Source organism: Tachysurus fulvidraco, chromosome 1 (assembly GCF_022655615.1).
Source record: "Tachysurus fulvidraco isolate hzauxx_2018 chromosome 1, HZAU_PFXX_2.0, whole genome shotgun sequence".
Taxonomy (NCBI): domain Eukaryota; kingdom Metazoa; phylum Chordata; class Actinopteri; order Siluriformes; family Bagridae; genus Tachysurus; species Tachysurus fulvidraco.
Window position 1 is genome coordinate 14,494,170 of NC_062518.1, and position 25,611 is coordinate 14,519,780.

Consider the following 25,611-nt stretch of genomic DNA (forward strand, 5'->3'; position numbering starts at 1 on the left):
GTTAGAACGGAAACCCAGAGTGACGTCTAAGCAACTAAAGGACACTTTTACTTTGGTTAATGTTAATGTTTTGCCACCAGGTGAACACTGAACAACCTTGTTGTGCGTAGCAGAGTTCCAAGGAGAATGCCATTAATGTCCAAAAAAAGAACATTGCTGCCCTTGACGTTTTCCCCAAATGGTTTCTGATTGTTGGTTGTGTTTATGGGAACAACTATTTTTTCTTTTTTTGGTCACCTGAGGTTATTTATAATAAAATCTATACTCAGCATCTCTATAGGACTCACATCTCACAGGCTTCAGTTTACTTCTTAAGGAGTTGTTTTAGTTCCACATGGCTTCACATAATTGCAGACAAAACTAACAACCACAGATGGTGTGCAGAAATTTTGACCTTGGGGTTTGTCCACCAAGCCAGATTTAGATTTGCAGAAAGTAATATTTCACTCTTCCTCTTTTGTACAGTACATTTCTTTTCTAGCTGCTCTTACTTGTGGATTGCTTTCTTTCATTGTTAATATGAAATAAGGTTAAATTTATCATCAATTGATGTTTATATTAGTGATTCATCTTATACTTATAGAATACAAGAGGTTTTCCATACTAACTGGATTTTCAGGACTACCATGTTTCTTGTTTAGAAGCTCCTGTGTGTAAATTCATTCATAACCAGCTTCCTAAATGAGGCTTTTAATATTAAGACCTTGTGTCTGTTTTAGATTCCCCTAAAAACACCAGAGCAGTGGTTCTTTCCTCTGGAGACACAGTGGAGGGGGATTCAGTGACTCTGAGCTGTAGCAGTGATGCAAACCCTCCTGTTCTCACCTACTCCTGGTTTAAACAGAGTTCAGCTGCAGACACACTGCTGATAACAGGCCAGAATTACAGCATCAGTAACATCAGCTCCCAGCACACAGGACTGTACTACTGCACTGCTCACAATCAGCTGGGACACCACAACTCTACACCAACACACCTGGATGTGTTCTGTAGGTATTGTTTTTATTTATTTTTGCTAAATTTAATACATTTGTTGTCTAATCAACCACCATTTCTAATCAGACCCACCACGAAACCTGTCTGTGACCGTCATTCCATCCGTGTCTGGTGATATGGTCACTCTGTTGTGCACAAGTGACTCCAACCCCAACAGCTCTTACACATGGTACAGGAAAACAAAAGAAGGTGTGAAATTTATCGGAAATGGTACCAGTTTAACTTTATCCTCAAGAGCAGATGGATTTCACTACTGTACAGCAAGGAATGGATTTGGATCATCCAATTCATCAGAATGGCCATATACACCAGGTACTCGCTTCTCACTGGATGAATACTGGATGAAATATAAACACAAACTTCAACGACCAAAGATTTTTTTAACCTTTATTAGGATTTGATTCATTCGGTTCATGGTTGTATAAAAATATTTTATTTTCCACAGTAAATAGTTTTGTCCTCTGTATGTGAGCTGAAAGCTTTTCTTTATCTCAGCTGAGGTGTGGAAGCTGCATGCTGTATGGGGAGCTGCTGCTGCACTCGTTCCTGCTCTGCTTCTCTCCTTTCTTACCGCCGTCCTGTGTGTTAAGTGAGTGACTGAATTCTTTATATCTTCTTTAAATTACTGTGATCGTAATCCGGTGTTAAACATTAGCAGAATAAAGCAGGGACAGATTGAACAGCCTGGTTTTTATGTCCTTTATGTGAAAAGGAGGAAGAAAAGAGCAGAGAGAGACATTCAGGTACTCAGAGAAGTTTTCACTTCATGTCTTTATCTTCACAAAGCTCTACATCAAGTTCCTGTGGATCTGTTAAAAAAATAAAAAAATGTGAGACTTTTTCTCTTCATTTCTCTCAGTGTGTTCCACAACCCGGAGATGACACATACACAGGGCTGAACCTCATGAATATGTCCCCGGATTATGACACTCTGCAAGTAAGTATACGGTCTTTCTGCCTGTGTGTGTTTGTCTGTGTGTGTGTTTGTGTGTGTGTGTGTTTGTGTGTTTAGTTCATTAAATTCTCATGTCCCCCTAGAATATACAGAGTTCTCCCAGTGACACTTACACAACTCTGAACCTTGCAACCATGTCCTGTGATTATGATGTGCTGAGGGTAAGTGCATGTGTTTGTGTGTCTGTGTTTGTGCGTGCCTGTGTGTGTGTGTGTGTGTGTGTGTGTGTGTGTATGATCAAGACTGACACTAGATGGTGCACCTTATTAAAACTAGACTGTTTCCTCCTAAGCAGTAATAATGTGCATTAAACAGTACAGATGTTTCATTTAATTTTGCCTTCCAGATTGTCTCGTCATCCCTGTCGATTAGATTAGATCCAGATGTTTAGGATTTGTCACAGTTTGTGTTTATTACAGTGTGTAATGAGATGTTTTTTTATTTCAGAATGTGGCTTCAGCAAAGAGTAGAACTGCAGAACTAAAGACTGATCACTAACAGCTGAGATTATTTAGTGACTTTACATTCAGCATCATGCATTTGGGGAAGTCATGGCCTAATGGTTAGAGAGTCTGACTCCTAACCCTAAGATTGTGGGTTTGAGTCTCGGGCCGGCCACAACAGAGGTGCCCTTGAGCAAGGCACCGAACTCCCCCCAACTGCTTCCTGGGCGCCGCAGCATAAATGGCTCACCACTGCTCTGGGTCTGTGTTCACGGTGTTTGTGTGTGTGTTCACTGCTGTGTGTGTGTGTGCACATTGGATGGGTTAAACGCAGAGAACAAATTCTGAGTATGGGTCACTTAGCCGTATGTCACTTCACTTTCACTTTCATGATGTTTTAGCCTTAGGTTTAAACCCAATTAACTAATTTCTATCTTAATTAATTGTCTTTCGTTTGTTATTCAGGCAGCTTCTTTTGTTTATCAGTTATCTTTTTGTACATTTAATATATTATACACACACATACATATATAACGTGTAGCCGCCTGCAGAAATCCTGCACATTTTCTACTATATCCTGATTTTTCTCATCGTCTCTTCACTCGCTTGATCTGTTAAAGCAAAGAATTCCGACCAAAGTCAAGATGGATTTTAATATGTCGAGTCTGTTACTGTAAAATCTTTAAAATGTTTCTATTTACGAGAATAAAATTGAGCTCATGAGCATTTATGTTGTGGTTTTATTTATTTTATTATTTTATCTTTTCAGAGGTTTTTCAAACAGCAGTACAAACTTCTTTACATAATCTAGAGAACAATCCTGGTTATTCAAAAAATGTGAACAGAATTAAGTAGAAATACAAAATAAAACACATCATTTATATCCATGAAATCATAAACAGTTTGTGATCTTTAATCCCAACATAAGTAAGAATTTTAACATGTATACAGTAAACTGTATCAGTAGAGACTGAAACCCATTGAGTAAAAATTGATTCAATATAAAACAAGTATATTAAAGTTACACATGATCGGTAGCACAATATCATCTCATGATTTTATAACACTTCAAATCTTATGTCACATACACAACCATACACGGTATGACGTAATGAAATGTTCTCCACAATCTGTCATAAAAGTAAGAAAATAAGAGAATAAAATATTTACAGTAAAAACAGTAATAGAATTACGTGAACAGGAAAATGGTTTGGTTATATTTGTGTATCAATATACCGATATAGTGATAATATCCATCACTTATTAAAGCTAACTTCATTTTCTCAATCATTATGCAGCATAATAACATATACACCCGAGGGTGCCCTCTAGTGGTAAAAAACAATAATAACTTTAGCCAAATCCATCACAGAAATTATATACAAATATAAATAAATATTCAAATGTTTCATCTATAGTTTAACATGTGGGTTGTTGCTAACTGATACAGATAGCAGTGCTGTGAAATACGTGGTCTCTGGACTCGCTATTGCTTTACTTATATTGGTCATTGCTGTTGTTCTGTGGGTGAGGTAGTACCCAACATTCCATTGACAATTCATTAATCCCACTCTACAAATAATCCACATATCAAATCTTAGGCTCATTACTGTAAACGATCTGGAGTAACATTCCCCAAAATAAAGGCTTGGAAATTCAGGAAAACACAAGTCCATGTACACCACTTTGAGAACCACTGATTTAATTTTTCCACACATCATTGGGGTTAAATTCACTCATGTAGAATATATAAATAAATTAACAGTGATGTTGTAGGTTTTAAACATCTCGGAAAAATCAAAATTACTTGTGTGAGAGTGTGTGTGTGTGAGTGTGTGTGAGTAGCGTGTCGGAGCAGCATGGCAATGGCGGATCCGAACGCGAAGTTGTGCGAAAGTTTGACTCGCCGGCACGGTGTGAGGGTGGTGTGTGCGGCATGTGTAGAGGAGTGTGTGCTAGCCATTGGTGAGGTGGTGGCGCACGAGAATATTGTCGCTGCCTCTAGAATGAACAGTGCAATCATTGTCTTTCTGAATGATGTTGATAGAGTTAGAAAGCTGACTCAGACAGGCATCGTGATTAATAATGAGCTTAAATTAGTTTCTGCCCTCAGTTCTCCTGCCAAAAAAGTAGTTCTGTCTAATGTCCCTGTTTTTATAACTGATGAAATGATTGGTAAAGAGTTGACTAGGTACGGGCGAATGGTCTCCCCCATTAAGCGAATCCCCCTTGGATGTAAGTCCTCACTGGCTAAACATCTGCTGTCTTTTAGAAGAGTGGCTTTTATGATTCTTAAGGAAGGTGTTGAAGAGTTAAATGCTGTTTTTAAATTCAGAATTGAGGGGTTTGATTACAATATATACGTTTCTTCTGATGTCGATATTAAATGCTTTAAATGTGGTAAGACTGGGCATCTTGTTCGGGCCTGTCCTGAGAGACAGAGTGTCCCCGGTGTTTCTGAGCGACCGGGGCAGGATGCAGCTGAGCCTGCTGTGGTCGTTCCCCCTGCGGCTACAGTTCGGCAGGCTGCTGAGGGCCCCGGAGCTGCTGCTGCACCAGCCGAAATGGTGAGTGATCCCCAACCCCAGCCTGCATCTCAAGAGCCCACTGTAGCTGAAGTAACACCAGAGAAACCCCTCTCGGCTGAACCAGCCACGGTGAAGCCATGCTCGGCCGAACCAGACCGAGAAAGGGCGGGCCCAACTGAGAACAGCCCAGTGGCTTCTGGTGCAGTGCTGGAGCTGCCTGCGCTGGCAGAGGCAGGCACAGAGGTGCAGAGCAACCGCCTGGAAACACCGGCCACTACACCAGTGCAGGGGGACAGGGGGACACGTGTAGATGGTGGATGAGCCCACGTTTAAAGTACCAACAAAAAGGAAAAAGAAAGGTAAGGGACAAGGAAAGAAACAGGCAAAAAAAGAGACGAAGGCAGAGCAAAGGGAGTCAGATAGTAATGACTCTGTGTCAGACTCTGTGTTAAACGTTGATTCCCAGGAGGAACAGATAAATGTTGTCTACAGCGCTGAGGACATTAAAGATTTTTTAAAAAACACTAAATGGCAGAATGTGGCAATAGAGGAGTTTTTCCCTGATTGGAAGCAGTTTCTACACGATGTAAAACATTTTAGAAAGGAAGGAGCATTTATGGATGTAGAAATCTTTCATTTAAAGAAACTGATCACTAAAGTGAATAAGGAAAACTCTGATGATGATTAATAGTATGTGTGGTGTTTTTTATACTAGAGAGGTTCTTACCCTCTATTGTATTTATCAATTTTATTTTTCTTAATGACTGGAATCAATGTGGCGAGTCTAAATATTAATGGAGCAAGAGAACACAAGAAAGTAAAGCTATACGAACTGTTAAAACAGAAGCGCATTGATGTTGTCATGCTTCAGGAAACCCACAGTGATGTCAGTAATGCTGCTGATTGGGTGAAGGAGTGGGATGGGTTGGCCATTTTAAGTGACAGCACAACACTCAGTGGTGGGGTTGCCTTGCTTTTTACTCGCAATTTTATTCCCTGTTCTTATTCAGTTGAAGAGATTTTAAATGGGAGGCTTTTAAAAGTGAAAACGTTTTATGAGAATGAGGTTTTAGTTGAGGTTTTAGAATGTGGTTTTAGTCCCACCAATGCAGTGGAGAGAATGGTTTTCTTAGATAAGCTTAGCAACGTGATTGCTAGCTGCAACACTGCTGATGTTTTAATTTTGGCTGGTGTTTTTAACTGTACTGCAGATATTTTGGATCGGAACCACATAGAACTACTCCTCAAACTTTGTGATCCACCTTTGTGCTCCTTCACACACACTTGGCAGTCTTTTTACCAATCAAGTCACATCCATAAATGTCCATGGCACATTATGCATTTGCTTTCCTTTAACTATCAGGGGCAGCTGTGTTGCTCTCTGTGCTTCTGTCTCCTCCTCTTCTTCACTGGAGCTCTCACTTTCGGGGGCCACCTGCTGCGTCTCCCCACCTTTGCCTCTTCCCATCTGGGATCGGGTCTGCATGTGTCTGTTTCTTTGGATGTCGCCCCATTTTTGTTTGTCTGACTTCTTCCGTGTCTTCCTTGTTCTTTGGAGAATTTTAAATTGTTTCTTCGCTCGTTTCTGTTCCTCCTCCAAGTATTTATATTCAAACTCCAATTCCTCCACCTTCATCTCCAGTCGTGATGCTTGACATCGTAACTCCTCCATCGTCACATCTGCTTTCTGGCTTCGTTCCAGAGCTTCCTTTATTGCTCTTTCCTGCTGTTTCCAAGGGGGTCAGCTGCACTTCTTCTTCCAGTCTCACTCTTACTCCTCTCATATCGTGCAGGGGCTCCACATCAACTGGGGCCGCCCTTGAGCTTATTTCGTCATCACTCACTATTTCCATTGGGGTGAGAGACTTTTGGTTACTCCGTCCTTTTATTCTCTCGCCGGGCATCTCTGTACCTTCCACCAGCTGTTGATGCCGTTGCCGCACCTCCCCTGTCTTTCCATTGGGTAATAAATTCCCATCTGCCTTGGTCTGTTGTTTCTTTTCTTGCTCCTCCTGGACCGCTATGAGGGTCCTTTTTGTCGCACAGTCGTTTGGTTTGCTTAGGGACCCCTGGGCTTAGCTGAGGTTCTTATGATGTTCCATGTTCCATCTGCCCGGGCTTTATTGATCCTCTCCTTCCCGGCTGGCAGACATCTTCCATTCGTGGCTCCATATGTTCTCCTGCCCAATGTGCTGTTGGTGTGCTGTGTCTTTTTAAACCTGGCGGGTGTGTGTATTCAGTCAACCACTCCATATTACGCTCCTCTGCTTGTTGCCTCGATAAGTGGGAGTGACCTTCCTCCCATCGGGCATTAGCTTTCTCCACCTCCCTGTCCCAGTACAGGCGTCGGTATTCATCATCTTCCAGCGCTTCCTCTCTTCCTCCTGTAGCCCCTTCTGGGCATTCTGGGTATTTTCCTTCTTCTCCTCTGCTGCCGCCCTTTACCATGGGAGGGCAGTCCTCTTGCTCTCCCTTGGGACGTTCTTTTTCTGCTGACGTCTGCCGGATTACTCCTCTGACTTGCCCTCCTGTAATCTCCAGTTCTATTTCTTGTGTTGATGGATCCCGTTGTACTCGGATCTGTAATGTCTGTAATGTTCGTTATAAGATGGGGGTTGCAGCTGCTCCTCACATTCACCTGAGGGTGAGGCTGTAACTCCTGTTCTTTACTCTGTCCTGCTTTTAGCTTCTTTAACCCTGTAAAGCCCACCGTTGCAGAATTACAACACCACCTTGTTTATTTGTCCAGTCACTTGGCCATGAGCTCACCCTACCTGCAAATTTATTATTATTTTTTTTCCATGACTGGTTTTGTCAAGATCCGTATAAAATTCCTCAAAAAAATTTTTTTCTGTGTTCATTACAATGTCTAGAACACATACATATTTAGTTAATTTGGAAAACTAGAGCTTATGTCCATGCTATAATTCTACAACTTTGGGCCAAAGTGGTAGTCAAAATAGCCTGTGCACTTTATGCCTTACATAAAGACACTGCACTTCTTACATCATCCCAAATCGAAATTTAAATTGTAAAATGATTCATTGTAATTCATTTCTAAATGTGCTTTTCTTTTAAATTTATACTTATTTTCAATTAGACCATAATTACAGGGACAGGTGCAAATGGATATGCTGGATAATATGTAGATTTCTCTTTCAGTTAGTCTATTCTTCCAGTTTACTGTAATTGTGGATACACAAACACACTGTGTAGCAAGTGCAATGTTCGCCTGTGCTTTTCAGTAGAAAAGAGCTGTCTTAGGGCCTATCACTGCAACCAATCACAGACTTCCAACCACACCAAAAGTGACAGAACAAAAATCAAAAGCAAAACAGAAACAAAAGCTCTCCTAAATATTTTCTTCTCAATACCCATATCAATAAATGCCCATTCATACATCATATGATTATGCACAGTAAGCAATCAACCCTGCAAATGAATGCCTAAATGCTCTGTATATCTGATCAGACAAAGTAAGTACAAATACAGAAATTCTGCTCCTAGCAGAGCCCAACATTGCAATATTACAACATTTTCCTAAAAAACTTACTAAAATGTAAAAAATTTAAACAAAAAATATTTCTCATGCTTTTTACTTCTCCCAGCATTTTATACTTACTCTCATCTTCCTGCATTTTACCTCATCAAACGTCCCTCCTACAGGCCACTGCAATTCTCCTTTTGTCCGGTCTTGCCATTTTTTCCATGTACTGTACTTCTTAATTTCTTTTTCAGCCATCTTGTGCTTTATTATTACAATTGCAGCTGGAGTAATATATAAGTTCTTTTACCTTTCTCCATCATGCACCCTTGTCTCGCCCTTGTGGCACTGTCACGTGGTTCTGTAATTATTGCAGTTGAACGTTTATTCTTTTTCTGGAAAACGTGGTTGTGCAGGATTCCTTCTAGTATAATTCTCAAGAAAGACAAGGCAGATATCAAGATCAGAGTATAAGTCCAATAAGTATAACTTCAATCAAAATAAAAATTAAATTAAAATTGATTAAAATCAAATCAACTGAACATTCAAATAATTACATACTCAACCAAGTATTGACCTATTCAATTAATTAACTCACTAATAAATCAAATAAAATCAAATAAACAATCAATCAATCAAATAAACTACCAGTTAAATCACTGTTAAATCACTTAGATAAATAATCAAAACAAATTGTTAAGTTGTAAAAATTAAATTGTTGTTACATTGTCAAAAAGGAAAAAATACAAATAGAAAATAAAAGTGAAAAGAACAAATCAATTAAATTGTTGTTAACTTGTTGGTAATTGTCTCATCTAACGACCCACTTATAACATAATATAACTCTACACGGTTAGATAATGCTCCAAGTTTTCAGCTTCTAAAACCTCTAACACTCAGAAAAGAGAGAAAGAAAAAACAACAATCTCATTGGAACCAAAACAATCTCTGTGTGTGTGCGCGTGTGTGTTACAAATGTCAAGGTGATTCTAGGCCTTACTGGCACAGAGTTACAGAAGCTAGAATGGAGGGTTTCTTTTACTGAAACAAAAACACTACATTAGGTTCTTATATGTCTTAATGTAATTATAAATCATATTGTAGTTTATGTCTAGTCCTGTTATGAATTAAAAACAGATTTGTATGTATGAATATGCATATGTGTGGACCCAGGAAGACTAGCTGATTGCATAGACTTTCAGCTAATGGGATCCATATAAACAAACACAAACAACAAAAAAATAAAATAAAATAAAACAAAGACAAAGACGAAAAATAAAATAAATAAAATAAAAATAACTTACACCTGGTGTAACACTACTAAAAAAAACTTTCCCCAACAAAACAAACAAAACGTATGAAGTCAAAAAGAATGGCCCAAGAATTGTTTAAAATTAAAATGATTTATTATATGAATGTTTTCCCACTAGGCATTAGTATCTGCTCACAAAAAGAGAAAAAAAAACTCAGGAAAGTTCTGTGTGTATGTGTGTGTTTGGGAATTAAGTCAAAACATTCACCTTGCCAGATGGCCCTTATCGCTCCTCGTTAAAATCGTCTCCTTATTGGCTAAAGGGACGTCAGGGTCTCGCTCCTTATTACTGGCTGGCCCAACTGCCAAACAAATACCTGTTACCGGCTATTGGCTTCTAAGCTTGTCTATCTCTGCTCTATGGGGCACCTATTGGCTCATGTAAAGCTGGACTACAAACATGACACCGAATTTGTAGTTCATCAACTAGGAAGCGAGAGTCGGAAAAAAAAATGGACGGGAATAAACTCCGTGTACAGTCTTCGGTCAGAAAAATGCAGCTCATGCAGCATCCCGTAAACGCCTGATGGAGATTATAGAGACCCATGAGTTGGTTGCTATACAGTATGGAGAAATCTCAATAAAAAACAGAGACAGTAAACGTGGCATCAACTTACCCTTTTTACAAAGTGTTTTTTGTTCCAGTAGGCATCTCTGACCATAGTATGGTACACTGTACAATCAGTAAAAAGAATGTAAAGCCTGGGAGTCACAAGAGACATTGTTAGATCTCTGAAAGCTCTGGAGATAGAAATAGTGGAACTCCAGCGTTTGGAGGCTACAGGAAATCGAGGGCATATTGAAGCACTTGAGTAAAAAAATATGAATGAAATGTTAGACATCACAGCACAGGGGGCGCTGGTCCGCTCACGCTTTAAAAGCATGAATGAGAAGGATGCTCCATCTCAGTTCTTTTTCAGTTTAGAGCAAAAGAATGGACAGAAAAGGTACATACATGATTTGCGAACAGATTCAGGGGACCTCTCATCGGAGCCCACTGAAATTCGCAAGCAGACAGTAAGCTTCTACTCAAAGCTATACCGCAGTGAGCGGTCAGGGGCACAGTTGGTGGAAGAGAGTTTCTTGGTGGAACTTCAAAAGCTCTCTGAGCAAGCAGCCAGGGAGCTGGACAAAGAACTGACACTGGAGGAGCTTCACAAGGCTCTCCAGGGGATGCAGAATGGACGGGCGCCAGGTATAGACGGTCTCCCTGTTGAGTTCTACAAGGCATTCTGGGCAGTCATAGGGCAGGACATGCTGGATATCCTAAGGGACAGTGTGAGGGGAGGTAGACTCCCCTTGAGCTGCAGGAGGGCCGTCCTGACACTACTGCCAAAAAAGGGAGACCTGATGGATCTGAGGAACTGGCGCCCGGTGTCACTACTGTGCACTGACTGTAAGCGGCTCTCAAAAGCATTATCCTCGAGGCTGACTAAGGTAATGGAGCAGATAATTCACTAGGACCAGACGTACTGTGTGCCTGATAGGTATATATTCGACAATGTACTTTTAGTTTGTGACATTTTGGACGTCTCCAGACAATTGGGCTTAAAGACTAGTCTGATTTCTCTAGATCAGAAAAAGGCATTTGACCAGTGTGGAAGGCACTGTACAAACCACCGTTACCAAAAAGAGCTGCCGACCTCCAGTGGAGGATTTTACATTGTATTCTCTCTGTGAACTCTTTTATTTCTGTTTTAAACCCTGATGTTACACACGACTGTCCTTTTTGTTCAAAGAGAGAAACTGTTTTTCATGCTTTTATTCAGTGCTCCATGGTTACAGTCACTGTTTGTGTTTTTATGGAGCTTTTTAAGGTTCTTTTACGTTGTTTTTACTGTTCGGTGTTTTATTTTTGGTTTTAAGTACGTTAGGAAACAAAGGTTCAGGTGCCAACTGGTCAACTTCATCTTCGGTCAAGCGAAGATGGCAATATACCTGAGCCGGAGAAACCAGATATTGCACAAAACGCTGACTGTGAGGCCACAACGATACTAAAAAGAATGATAAAATCAAGAATTTTAATTGATTTTCATTTTTACAAAAGTATGAACAATGTTGATGGTTTTAAATATGTGTGGAGTTGGGAGAATGCTTTGTGCTCTGTGGAGGAAGGAGAAATGAACTTTGCACCAGAGTTCAACTAATCACCCATGTTTTAATCAATGTAGAAACCATATTAACATCTTTATTTATTTATTTATTTATTTATTTATTTATTTATTAAGTCACCATGAATTTTAATGATATGTGACTTGTGTAAATAAAGTGTTTGAAAAAGTCAAACTCTCTCTCTCTCTCTCTCTCTCTCTCTCTCTCTCTCTCTCTCTCTCTCTCTCTCTCTCTCTCTCTCTCTCTCTCTCTCTCTCTCTCTCTCTCTCTCTCTCTCTCTCTCTCTCTCTCTCTCTCAGATTGACTCTGCTCCTGTATATGGTAATGTCTCAGCCATGACCTCTGACCCCACACAAACAGCCTCCCCAGAAGATCAGGACATGGTTCAGTACTCCAGCGTTTTTTTCCAGCCGACCCACACACAGGAAGTGCCTCTCTACTCAACCGTTCAACTGCCAAAGGCTCTCAACCAGGAAGAGGAAGTAGAATATGCCACGGTGAACCTCATCAAATCAGGGGCTTATCGGTAGGTGATGCAAATGACAATGACTGATGATGTCACACCTTCTGATTTCTTTCCACTTTCTCTTGGGGAGAAAAATACACTTCACAGGCACAGCTGCAGTTTATTCCAGAAATCCCAGTAAACTCATTACCGTCTTTTTGACTGATTTTTTTTTTTAGCTAATGCCAGTTTTCAGCAAAAAACAGTGTATACAATGAGTGTGTCTGTTTGTGTGTGTGTGTGTGTGTGTGTGTGTGTGTGTGTGTGTGTGTGTGTGTGTGTGTGTGTGTGTGTGTGTGTGGATATTCTAAAGGAAAAAAATGGGTCGGTCAGAAATGGGTTTCTCTATAACAACGGGCCTCATTCATAAAAATCTAAACCATTTGTAGGTGAGTTTTTTATAAGCAATTCTACAAAGTCTAATTAGTGTTTATGACAAAAATTAACAAAAGCAGAAAGAAACAAATCTATGGATTATGGCCAATAAAAACAGGAGTTTAAAATAAGCCTAAAGAAATGTTGATGTACAAAACTCAACTTATTGGTGCATTTGTTGTTCCTTTTGACATTTTAAAAATTGTTTTTTTTCCAGGTTATGTAAGTAAATGAAGTTTTTTACTGATGTAGACATAAGTTTAAAAAATTCCATTTCTGCCTCTGAGAAATATTCTTTCCCCATGTTCTTCCCTTTTTGTACAGTTAGCTCCCTTTGGGGTGTGTGTGTGTGTGTGCTTGTGTGTGTGTGTGTGTGTGTGTGTGTGTGTGTGTGTGTGTGTGTGTGTGTGTGTGTGTGTGTGTGTGTGTGTGTGTGTGTGTGTGTGTGTGTGTGTGTGTGTATAATTTGCAAATTGAGTGTAAATCTGGCAGAAATATTTAGTACACTTCGGCCCAACAATGCATTTATACACAACTTCGCTGTGTATAAATTTGGTTCAGAAATGTGAGAATGATGCAGTTTTTATTTTTAGAGAAAAAAAAATTCCTTCAAATTTGTCTCTTCACAAATGAAAATGTCTGCACTGTTTTTTTAAACATTGCAGGAAGGAAGAAATCTACAACAACCTGAAATCCTAAGAATAAGGAGAGTCGAAACGGACCAGAAACTTCATCGTCTCCAGCTAATTTCTTGTGTTAAAATAAGGTCCAGATATTACCAAAAAATAATGTATTAATGAATTGTAATTTATCTAAGTGATTTTTTATATTTAAAAATTAGATCTTTTTTTTTTATCTCAGATTAAACCAAAGCCTTTTTATATGAAATTCTGTATTATTTGAAAATGTTTCTGTTATAATTTATTGTATTGGGAGACTTTTATTTTGTTTTGTTTGTTTGTTTTTACCATTTGTACGATTATATTGTTTGTTATTAGTGAACTTGCAGCTATATACAAGCAAAATGGAGGTTTATAAAAAAAAACAAAAAAAACTTACATACATTTATATACATTATAAACTTTCCATAGTAAAGACTTGTGTGTTAAGAGTGTTCTAGTATTCGGACTGGGTTGCCAAGACCAGCATTTACATTTTGAATTGTGCAACATTTAATCTGTTTATAAATATTATATATATATTTCTTCAATGAAGAAAACCATGAGTAGCATCAGAAGTGTAAAAATAAATTATTTTCTATTTTCACCCCAGCGAATGATTTTGTTCACCAGCTGTCAATCTTACGGTACAATGATGTATTTATAAACCCAGACTGTGTTTATGATTAGTCATGTAATGCAAAATAGTGACTGTATGGGAGTGGCATATTTTGAGTTTTGGGATGTTTATTAGTCAAACAGGAATGCTTTTTTATGCAGATCTGGCAACCCCATTAGATTCAAGTGTTTCATCAGACAATGGGTTCTTTTTTGGATAATTAAGGTTTATTGGTTGACCCAATTAAGTCAATATCACCAAGAGCACTTAAAGACCGGACGCTCTATTGAAACTGTAATAGTCACTGGAACTGGAAACTATTAACATCATCTTTCCTTTCTCACTTGTCATGATGACAGCTTCTGTAGAAGATTGTAACTTGAGAGCCTTGCAAGAAGTCACTATTTCACAGAAAGACAGACAAATAATTCAGTTACTTGGCAGAAAAAAATAATTGCATGTACATTTCTTATTACAGTGAACACACAGGATGACAGCAGATCTCAGCTCTTTTAATGTCATTTCATGTTCACATAAAGTGTGAAACCGCCCTGAGGCCCATCTGCAGTTCTTCAGCAGTAATAGCAGCAGTTTCACACACACTTTTTTTTTCCGAGCAACTGATGGTGTGGACTAACCATCTCTCTCTCTCTCTCTCTCTCTCTCTCTCTCTCTCTCTCTCTCTCTCTCTCTCTCTCTCTCTCTCTCTCTCTCTAATTACTGAAATATGCTGAATCAGCTCGTTTTCTTCCTTAGTTGTGAGTGTATGTAATGTATTGCGATATCCCAGCATCCCCAACTTTACTGTACATAAGACTTTTGTGATGTGGTTTGCTTGGAGCTAAACTTTCTCATGTAACTCCAGTGTAATTAATGTGTGTTTGAGGTGTTTTTAGTGTTTTTAGGTCACATAACACTTCTTTGAGCCCATTGTAACAGCAGTTATTCTACTTTAGTTAAGTCTGCCACCAAAATGAAAAGGGTTGTCTTTATGACTGTTAACACATATTGAAACAAGGGTTTATAACCACTAGTGTTCCTGGTTTGTCAGTTGTCACGAAGGGCTTCTGTGAGCGTCATGTAGTGGTATGAACCACTGATACCCTTGACTTCTCATGAAACAAACTACTCTATTTATTCAAGTAAATGAGGAAGGAAAAAAGTGAATCTGCTTTCCATTTCAGCGCAAAAAACGTAACAGACGAGAGCTTTCTGGAAGAAAGGTCAGCATTTTACATACTTTTTGTACTTTATTCATTATGTGGTACATTAATATACTGTTAAAGTTGCCAGTTTACAACGTGATGGTTGTTTTACTCTCTGCGTGTACGTTTACTAATAGCACAGAGGTCGTGAAAAAGTTTTGAAAAATGCTCGCTCGTTATTTTTGCAGTAGTAGCTTGTTATTTTGACTCGTTATTTCAAGATATGAGTTCTATATTTCACCAAATGTGTAATTTGTACTTCAAATTTTAACGTCACACATCCTTTCAGCTCACTTACTGTTAGACGTTATAGAATACAGCTAAGGAAGTGTGATGATTTATCACTGAGTTTAGTAACTTATCAAAGACTCTTCATTATGCCATCTCAGGTTTTCCCGAATATTTAACAGTTAAGGTAACCACAATGTATGTTATTATTCCAACAGTTTATCTGTTATGAGTCAAAATAATGGAATGAGTTCAAATAGTGATAGCTCTTTGAAATGATGACAAATTAAGTCATTTAACCCCAGAGTAGGTGTAGGTGCAGGTAATCAGCTTAGTAACGCCCTCGTGCAGGTCATCAGCCTACAGGTGCTGTACCTGGCCTCGCTTCTTTATAAGCCTATAGCGAATACCTGACGTTGTGAAGTTGAGAAGAGAAACATATATATAGAAAGTAAAGGAAGTTATAAGTAGAAAAAGAAATTCTTAGAAGTAAGAAAAAAGAGGTCTGAATTCACTATAAATATACAGGTCCTTTAAGTAAAAAGTGATTTGCACCATTCTCATTTTGTGTCTTTAAATTGAAAGTAATAGGTCTGTTCTGTGCTACAAAATGATATTTTTGTAATAAATGCATGACAAAATGAAAATATTACATATTATTGCATACATATGGGGTACATAAAGAAAATGTAAAATGGATTTTTAAAATCCATTATAAAATATACAATCCTAATTGTTAGTTGATAAACAATTTCAGATCATTTGAGCATGATGTAATGAAGAGAGAAAATAAAGTTCAACCAATTTTACTGGAATTTTGGAATAATCCCTCTTTAGAATCACTATATCTGGCAACATTATTGCACCAGTGGGCATATTTAATCCATCATAAAATGAAAATTTTAAAATGTTAGTTGATAAAACTCACTCAGATCACTTCATAACGATCAACTCCAGGCTCTAATTAAAATCAACCAATTTTAATGTGGAATTTTTTAATAATTCATATTCAAAGTCACCACATCTTCCAATATAATTGTGGCATTTTAATCCCTTATAAAATGTTAATTAATAAAACCATCTCACATCACAACAGGATGATGTACCATAGATCTGTATTGTACAGGTCTATTTTTTTATTTTTATTTTTTTTATTGTATCTACATTTAGATTTTTACCATTTTACTATTTTTCCTTATACTTCTACTTCACTAAAATAAGGAACAGTCATAAAACAAATTTCACTACATGTCATATTGTGTATGTTTATGTAGGTGAGATATAATATTTTAATTTGAATTATTATTTTATAAATGGATTACAGACATTGTAATTTAAATGAAAATGACCTTAAAATTTCACAGTAAAACTGCCTGATATTTGTTTTGAGTATAGAGTCGATCATTATGAAGTAATCTGAGTGAGTTTTATCAACTAACATTAAAATTTTATAATTAATTAATTAACTGTATTTCATTGTATGTATTTGTGCCTCCTGGTACAATTATACTATATATATATGATGACTTTGAATAGGAATTATTAAAAAATTCCACAGTAGAATTGCCTGATATTTATTCTGAACATAGGGTTGGTTAGTCAACTAACATTTAAATTTTTCTTTCTATGATGGGATTAAATTGTGCCCACTAGCGCAATTATATTGACAAATATGGTAAATTTGAATAGGAAATAGATTTGTAAAGTTCGTCGCAACAAACTTTGATGGACATACCTGTAAGGGACAGTGTTACTGTTGGAAGCAAGTAGACAGAAAGCTAGGGTGCCAAAACATTTGGAGGTAAGTGGAGACGAGCATGAGATGTCATTTGAATACTCTTGAGGAAGTTCTCCTCATTGTGCTGAGTGTTTTGATATGTCACAAGTCCATGTTGTGCTAATTTTTAATTTTCACGTGACATCACGTGACATCATCAGAATACCTGTGAGGAAGTTCCCCTCATTGTGAGTGGTTTGATATGTCACATGTCCATGTTACAAAAAGTTTTTTGATTTAGCATTTATTGGGGGCGGGGCTGCGGCACTACCGAGAGGCCAGTCAGTACACCAGTTTAAAACTTTGTTCAGATTATCACCCTAAAGGAGCTGGCCGAGTTTGGTGTAGATAGTTTGAAAGCTAGCCAAGTTATAAACCTCTAAAATTTATAATGGGAGTCTATGGGGAAAAATGGCCACTTTGAGACTCGGTACAGGAAGTAAATTTTTGTCTAACCTTAAAGGCAGGGTCTCCGATTTTTGAGAAATGCTTCAGAAAACTGTCGGCTAACTAATAAACAAAATTCAAAACAAAAATCAAAACAAAAATCAAAACAAGCGTGTAGCCAATGAGCAGAAAGGGGCGGTTCTTGTCAATATGGGCGGAGAGCGTGTTCAGTGCGCATGTGTGACATTAGCAGAAAGCGGTTTTAACATTGACATGGAGGATAAAAACAAAGAAAGAAAGCAAAGAAAGACTTACGATAAGGCAAGAAGTAGGATGTATTAATATAGGATCAGCTTTCCAGCGCTGGAGAGAACTGAAGGAGCAGGAAGTTGGCACATATTCACAGATTGGAGTTTCCCGAGTCAAGTTCGAGTGTATGTACTGTTTAAACGTGTGTTCTCAACTTCTCACTGATACTTTTGTGATTCGCGGAGTTTGGACAAGTTTTATAGCCTTGATATTGTTTCTTATCCAAAAGTCGTGACAGAAAAAACTCTTTACCCCCAACCTGAAACCTCTTCCCCTGTCACAATCATAATCAAAATTAATAACTAGGCTTAAAAGAAAATGTATATGTAAGGGAATCAAGTTTAACAATACCATGTAATATTGCTCCAAATATCATCTATAATGGTGTGTGCAATAGCATGTATAACTTTCATTAAGTTGGTCATTTACTTCGAGTTTTCTTTTGACTAAAACTAGACTAAAATGACGAGACATTTAGTCGACTAAAACTTGACTAACAAAAAAAAGACATGTGAATGACTAAATATGACTAAAACTAACAAGGACATTAGGCACAAGACTAAGACTAAGACTAATTAAAAAATAAGTGACAAAATTAACACTAGCTGGCGGCCATACCCCCTGTCTCCCAACAACATACCAGAGAATTCACCTGTCAGCACAAAATCTCATCATTACTACCTCATAAACACAGTGATATTCTTGACACAGCCATGATGTAAAATTTGTTTAAAACTTTGTGATAGACGCTAATAGCCATCATGTGCTGTTGCTGCTGCACTGGGGCCTTCACCCTATCACATTTAATCAGATTCATATTGATGCTGTAGACAAGACATGCCAGGCCTACAGTATGCCTTTGATGGAGTGCTCACTGGATCAGCATCGTCTGGTGATTGTGCTGGTGGCTCTAACAGTAACACAGTTCAAAAGCTGGGGCCCAACACAATTCAAAAGCTGGGGCCCAACAGACTCCGACTGACAACTTAAGTTACAAAGGTTTTTAAAACTGTTTTGGTTGCCTTGTGTCTCATGTTTCTGTTCAAATCAGAAATAAAATAAATATACTCAGAAAAACTGAAAAGAATAGGCCTAATTTACTGTGGGCCTAAAATACAACCTATTTACAGTCTGTGAATCACAAAAGTATCAGTGAGAAGTTGAGAACACCCGTTTAAACAGTGCATACACTCGAACTTGAGTGCACATCACATGTTTTACTTTACTGATACTGCATTTAATCGTAATGCAAAGACCGGTCATCGGGACATCAGCTGTCATGTACAATAAAAGCGCCTGTGCAGCGACAGGAAATATCATTTAACACAAAAAGCCGCCTAGACGGTGGACTTGTGCTCAGGCTTTTTTTTTTTGTTTTTTTTTTGAGCGGACGAATTCTTTCTTGAGCAACAGCAAGAAGCCGCAAAATCTTTCTGAATACTTTAAAGGCGTAACAGCTGATGAAAAAGCAGAGACAATTGTGGACGAAATGAAGAGACATTTTATCTTAGTTTTTATTTTATACAAAACATGTTATTATTTATGAACTAACAATTAGGATTGTATATTTTATAATGGATTTAAAAAGCCTTTTTGCACCTCATTTGTGATATGCAATTATTTTTATAATTTGTAATATATAAATAAGCCTTTCTCCTCATAAATACTGTGAATGGTTTTGTATTCATTTTGTCATTTATTTATTACAAAAATATCGTTTTGTAGTAATTTATGTAATCACCCAATATAATTCATATATCTCCCATTCGGATACAAACAGGGTTTTATACTGCGCCTATACACTCAGAGCCAAACAGAACAATTTTCTGTCTACATTTCTGACTGAAGTAAGAATCTGTTTTATTATTTTATTGATATGATTATAGAAAAAGTATCACTGTATTAATGTGCATACTTACTACTAAATCTAATCTCTTTTTAAGGGGTGATGCAGCCATGCTGATTAAAAAAATGCACTTTTCACTAGCGCTAATTCTCATGTTTATGACAGGTAAGCTTCTATAAGCATTTCTATATTACTTCTATATCATGTCTCCTCTGAAAGTATTGAAGTGACAAGGCCGATTTCAGTTTCTTTCAGTGTTCTCTTCAGGAGGTGAAATGCTGTTCAGGTGGGTTAAAGTCTGGTGATTGTCTTTTGGGGATTGTCACTGTACTTTATCCTCCTGATAAAGTAATTTGTTGTGTTTTAAATCATTGTGTAAATCATTTGCACAACAAGGTTCCTCTCTATTCATTTCTCTGCATTTCTCAGTAATCTTCAGACAGAATGCTTCTGTTGATTTCTGAAGTCATTCTGCTGCTACCGTCATGAGTTAGATCATCATTAAAGATTAGTGAGAATGTTCCAGAAGCAGCCATGCAAGCCCGAGCCATGACACCACCACCATGTTTCACAGATGAGCTTTGGATCAAGAGCAGATCATTTCTTTCCTCACACTTTGGCCTTTCATCTTAGCTTCAGAAATTTTATGTGTTTCTTTGTGAAATCGGTCCTTCTGATTCTTACTGATGATTGGTTTGCATCTTGTGGCATGGTCACAATATTTCTGCTCTTCTTATTCTTCCAGTGTTGAATTGTGACACCTTCATCCCTGCCCTGTGGAGGTCATTGGTGATGTCACTGATTGTTGTTTCTGGATTTTTCTTCACAGCTCTCAGTATTTGTCATCAGTTGCCTTTGGTTTTTCTTAACTGACCTGTTCGATCTGTAGTCGTTCGTCTTCAAGTGGTTTCTCTTCAGGACATTCTTGTATTGGCTACACCAAATGTTTGTGCAATAGCTTTGATTTCCCCAATTTTTTTTTCCCCAACTTCAAAATGTCTCGCTTCTCTCCTATAGACAGCTCTCTGGTTTCCATTGTGGTTCATCAACAAATACGTCTTCACTATTGAAACCCTGGGCTCAATGCATGAGTAGACATTCAGAGCAAATAATTATCAGGGAAGTTTGAGGTCCGGTGTGGGTGCAGGTTTTCATTATAACCAGACAGAAGGTCCACACCTCGACCTTGATAGCCGAGAACAACTGAATAAATATGTGGATTAAAGTGCGACTCCTGCTTAACAGGAACGAAAACCTGCACCCACACATGCCCTTTGTGGATATAATTGGACAACCCTCCAATTCAACCAGTTGTTGTGTTCAATCCAACAGGTCACATCTGGGCAGTAAGAGAGCCTTGTCAGTTACATGTTCAAATATATTTCATCAATTGAAAAATAGGTGTGTTCAAGCAAAAGGTCCAATGTTCTAAGTTGTTTAAAACATCTAGATGTAAAAATCAGGAAATGAAAGCTAAAATTCTGATCCATCAGCTCATCTATTAAACCCAAACCTAAATGTCTTTTGTTTATCACAAAAATAACTGTAAGACTGTATGTTACTTTCTGTTTCTGTGTATAATGTAATGTACTTGATTTCGGTTGATATCTGATAGATGTTAACAGCTAGTGTATCCCAGCTGTCTTCTTATTAATCTCCCCTATAATCTGGTGTCACCCAGTAGAAGATAAGCCTAGTTTATTCCTCATATAAAATCTTATGTAGATTTATTTCTCTCGCCTCTGGGGTTTTAAATTTACATCCGGATTTCTGTAAAGCTGCTTTGTGATGGTGTCTGTTGTTAAAATTGCACTAAATTGTTGAGATAAGTAATTTTGGATTATTAATATTTGATTATACTGACAGCTTGAGCTGGGAGTGAGCCAAATTGTTTTACAGGCAAAAGGTGAGCAGATTCAATAGTAAACTCACATATTCGATGGATTTGTCCTGTGTGTGTGTGTGTGTGTGTGTGTGTGTGTGTGTGTGTGTGTGTGTGTGTGTGTGTGTGTGTGTGTGTGTGTGTGTGTGTGTGTGTATAATTTGCAAATTGAGTGTAAATCTGGCAGAAATATTTAGTACACTTCGGGCCAACAATGCATTTATACACAACTTTGCTGTGTATAAATTTGGTTCAGAAATGTGAGAATGATGCAGTTTTTATTATTAGAGAGAAAAATTTTTCCTTTAAATTTGTCTCTTCACAAATGAAAATGTCTGCACTGTTTTTTTAAACATTGCAGGAAGGAAGAAATCTACAACATTGTGTGTGTGTGTGTGTGTGTGTGTGTGTGTGTGTTCCAGGTGTTCAGGCTCAGCACAGTGTAACTTTCTCCTCTCAGAGTCTCTGTGGTGTTATTGGATCTACAGTAATTATTCCCTGTACATTTACACCTGGTCACTCTGGAGTCACAGAGAGACAGTGGTATCGAGTCCAGAGCTCTGAAGGAGAACCACAAGACCTGAGCAAAGATCCAGAATATTCAGGACGTGTGTCTGTAAACACCAGGGGGTCTGACTGTAGTCTGACAGTGAGGAATGTGAGAGTGAGTGACTCTGGAGTTTATAACTTTAGATTTAAAACACAGAGCAGTGACTGGATATCAGCTTCATCTGGAGTTCAACTGACTGTTACAGGTAACACACACACACACACACACACACACACACACACACACACACACAAACATACACACACGTTATTGTCTACACCGCTCTCCTCCAGTGTGTAAGTGTCAGAATAAATCTGTCCTTCAGCATCCAACCAACGATGTGCACAAATATAAATTTAAATAAGCTCTCTTGTGATGATTCTCATAATTTTCAATAGTAAGTGACCACCAGGTTCCATGGGTTTAACTTTTGTGGGTTTTTTTTTTTTTTGCTTGTTTTTGTTTGGTTTATTTGTTTGGTTTAATTTACAGTGGTAAATAAATATAATGAGAGAATCAAGAGTCATAAATGGGTCAATTTAAGTGTTAAAAATAAAAATAATAATAGTATAAATAATAATTAACCCTTCAATTAACTCCAAGTATTTGAGAACCTCTGATGTATTCAGTGGTAGTGTTTAATAAGTACACTGTATCTACCCTGTACCCTGAACCTATAATTATCTCAGGGATGGACACGCAGATTTTGTGTGCAGCCTGGTAGTTTTTTGTTCATATCTGCCTCATGTATAGAAGTGAGAAGTGCTTTCTAGAAAACAGAGAAGAAAACATGGACATAACTTCCTACTCTACTATAAATGTTTTCATATGGTTTGTAAGTTCTTAAAAATAACACGTTGCGCTGCGCTGTTGCTGTAGAGCTTCTTTATCAGCCGAGGTATGAGCTGTCTGATGCAGGAACAAATTTTACTAGGCAGTGATTTCATCAGTCATCACTTTATTGTTGAGCATATTGAGAAAATTTAACTTGTCAAAGATACAGTCATCATATACTCACATGCTCAAGATTCTGTATTACAAGGTAACTAATTCTCTGTATGTTACATCATATTAGCCAAAAACCACTCAGAACATGCAACTGAGCAGAAACCTGGAGTTTTTAACTTTCTCAATCTAAATGATGGATTTATCATGTTTTCCCACCATAATAGCATTCATTTATAGGAATTTACTGCTGTCTCTGTGTGTTTCAGGTGTACTGGGTAAACAGTGTTGGGGTGTGACTTACACTGCTGAACGTGTGTGTGCTCTAAAAAACACATCAGTTGATCTTTCCTGCTCTTATAAATATCCTGCAAGTCACACAGTGAAAAAATCAGTGTGGTTTACTAAAGAGTTTTATGTTGAGCCTGAGGATGTGAGAGAGGATGAAGAGTATCAGGGCCGAGTGCAGTACACACAGAGCTCCCAGAATGACTGTAGTATGAGAATCACTAACCTGAGAGAGAGAGATGCTCGAACATACAAGTTCAGATTCCACACTGATGATCCTGCAGGAAAATACACCGGACAACCTGGAGTCTCTCTGTCTGTCACAGGTAATGCTGCATGAAATATTAAAGTTAACTATAAACATATTTTACATTTGAAAATAACATTAAACCATGCTTATTGTTTGCAGATCTGAAGGTTACAGTATCAGACTTGGACAACTGGAAGAAGAAGCTGAGCTGCATCACCACCTGCATTCTGTCTAACAAACCCACTTACATCTGGTACAAGAACGGACAGCGTGTTACTGGCCAGGACAGAAATGAACTGGATGTCAGTAGTCGGGATGCAGGCAGCTACTCATGTGCTGTAAGAAGACATGAGGAACTTCGCTCTCCTGCTGTCTGTAAGAAACTTTAAACTTCACTCACTCTCTCATTGTCTCACTGGCAGCTTTTGTTAGATTCCAATAAAATCACATGTAGTGATACATAACTGAGTAATGCTTTAGTTGTAGATTTCTTTTCTTCTAACTGATTTTGTGTGTTTCAGGCATTTTTGATGAGATGAGCTGCTGGAGTGTGACTTACTCCAGCCGGACTGTCTGCTCTCTGATTGGCTCATCAGTGGATATACACAGTTATTACACCTTCCCTGATAAATACAAGGTCACAGAAGTGATGTGGTTCATTAAAGACCTGGAGGATGTGAGAAAGGATGAAGAGTATCAGGGCAGAGTGCAGTACACACAGAGCTCCCAGAATGACTGTAGTATGAGAATCACTAACCTGAGAGAGAGAGACGCTCAAACATACAGGTTCAGATTCCACACTGATGATGATAAAGGGAAATACACCGGACAACCTGGAGTCTCTCTGTCTGTCTCAGGTAATGCTGCATGAAACATTTAAATTACCTATGAACATATTTTACATTTGAAAATAACACTAAACCATGTTTATTGTTTGCAGATCTGAAGGTTACAGTATCAGACTGGTACAACTGGAAGAGGAAGCTGAGCTGCACCACCACCTGCACTCTGTCTAACAACCCCGCTTACATCTGGTACAAGAACGGACAGCGTGTTACTGACCAGGACAGAAGTGAACTGGATGTCAGCAGTGAGGATGCAGGCAGCTTCTCCTGTGCTGTAAGAGGACATGAGGAACTTCGCTCTCCTGCTGTCTGTAAGAACTCACTTTAAACTTCACTCACTCTCTCATTGTCTCACTGGCAGCTTTTGTTAGATTACAATAAAATCACATGTAGTGATACATAACTGAGTGACCTTTAGTTATAGATTTCTTTTAGTTATAGATTTCTAACTAATTTTGTGTGTTTCAGGTGTTTTTGATGAGAAGAACTGCTGGAGTGTGACTTACTCCACCCAGACTATCTGTGGTCTAATTAGCTCATCAGTGGACATACACAGTTATTACACCTTCCCTAATAAATACAAGGTCATGAAAATGTTCTGGTTTATTAAACAGCAGGTTGATGTTGAGCCTGAAGATGTAAAACACGATGAGGATTATCAGGGTCGAGTGCAGTACACACAGAGCTCCCAGAATGATTGTAGTATGAGAATCACTAACCTGAGAGAGAGAGACGCTCAAACATACAGGTTCAGATTCTACACTGATGATCCTAAATTAAAATACACTGGACAACCTGGAGTCTCTCTGTCTGTCACAGGTAATGCTGCATGAGAAACCTTTTTTTGTTCTTATAGGTAAACAGTTACACATATTCTACATTTGAAAATAACACCAATCCATTCTAATTGATTGCAGATCTGAAGGTTACAGTATCAGACTCGGGTAGCGGACAAATCGATCTGAGCTGCATCACCACCTGCACTCTGTCTAACAAACCCACTTACATCTGGTACAAGAACGGACAGCGTGTGTCTGAGTGTAAATCTGCCTCCTGCTCTGTAGCTGCAGTCGGTGGTGCGGTCAGTTACAGCTGTGCTGTTGAAGGCCAT

The 25,611-nt window shown here is 38.2% G+C and overlaps 1 protein-coding gene and 1 long non-coding RNA gene across 8 annotated transcripts in view; both read left to right on the plus strand.

The window, feature by feature from the left end:
• LOC113657015 (sialoadhesin-like) overlaps positions 1-25,611 on the plus strand; it is a 230,996-nt gene that overhangs the window by 100,003 nt on the left and 105,382 nt on the right. For all 7 annotated transcript variants that reach the window (XM_047812245.1, XM_047812238.1, XM_047812253.1 and 4 more), the window contains one exon: positions 720-989. In XM_047812245.1, coding sequence (XP_047668201.1) covers positions 720-989 — 270 coding nt within the window. The remainder of the gene's footprint in view (positions 1-719; positions 990-25,611) is intronic.
• LOC113657091 lies at positions 19,445-22,028 on the plus strand. The gene is made up of 3 exons (XR_003444074.2): positions 19,445-19,741; positions 19,838-19,905; positions 19,986-22,028. It is a non-coding gene; the product is annotated as an uncharacterized LOC113657091 (long non-coding RNA).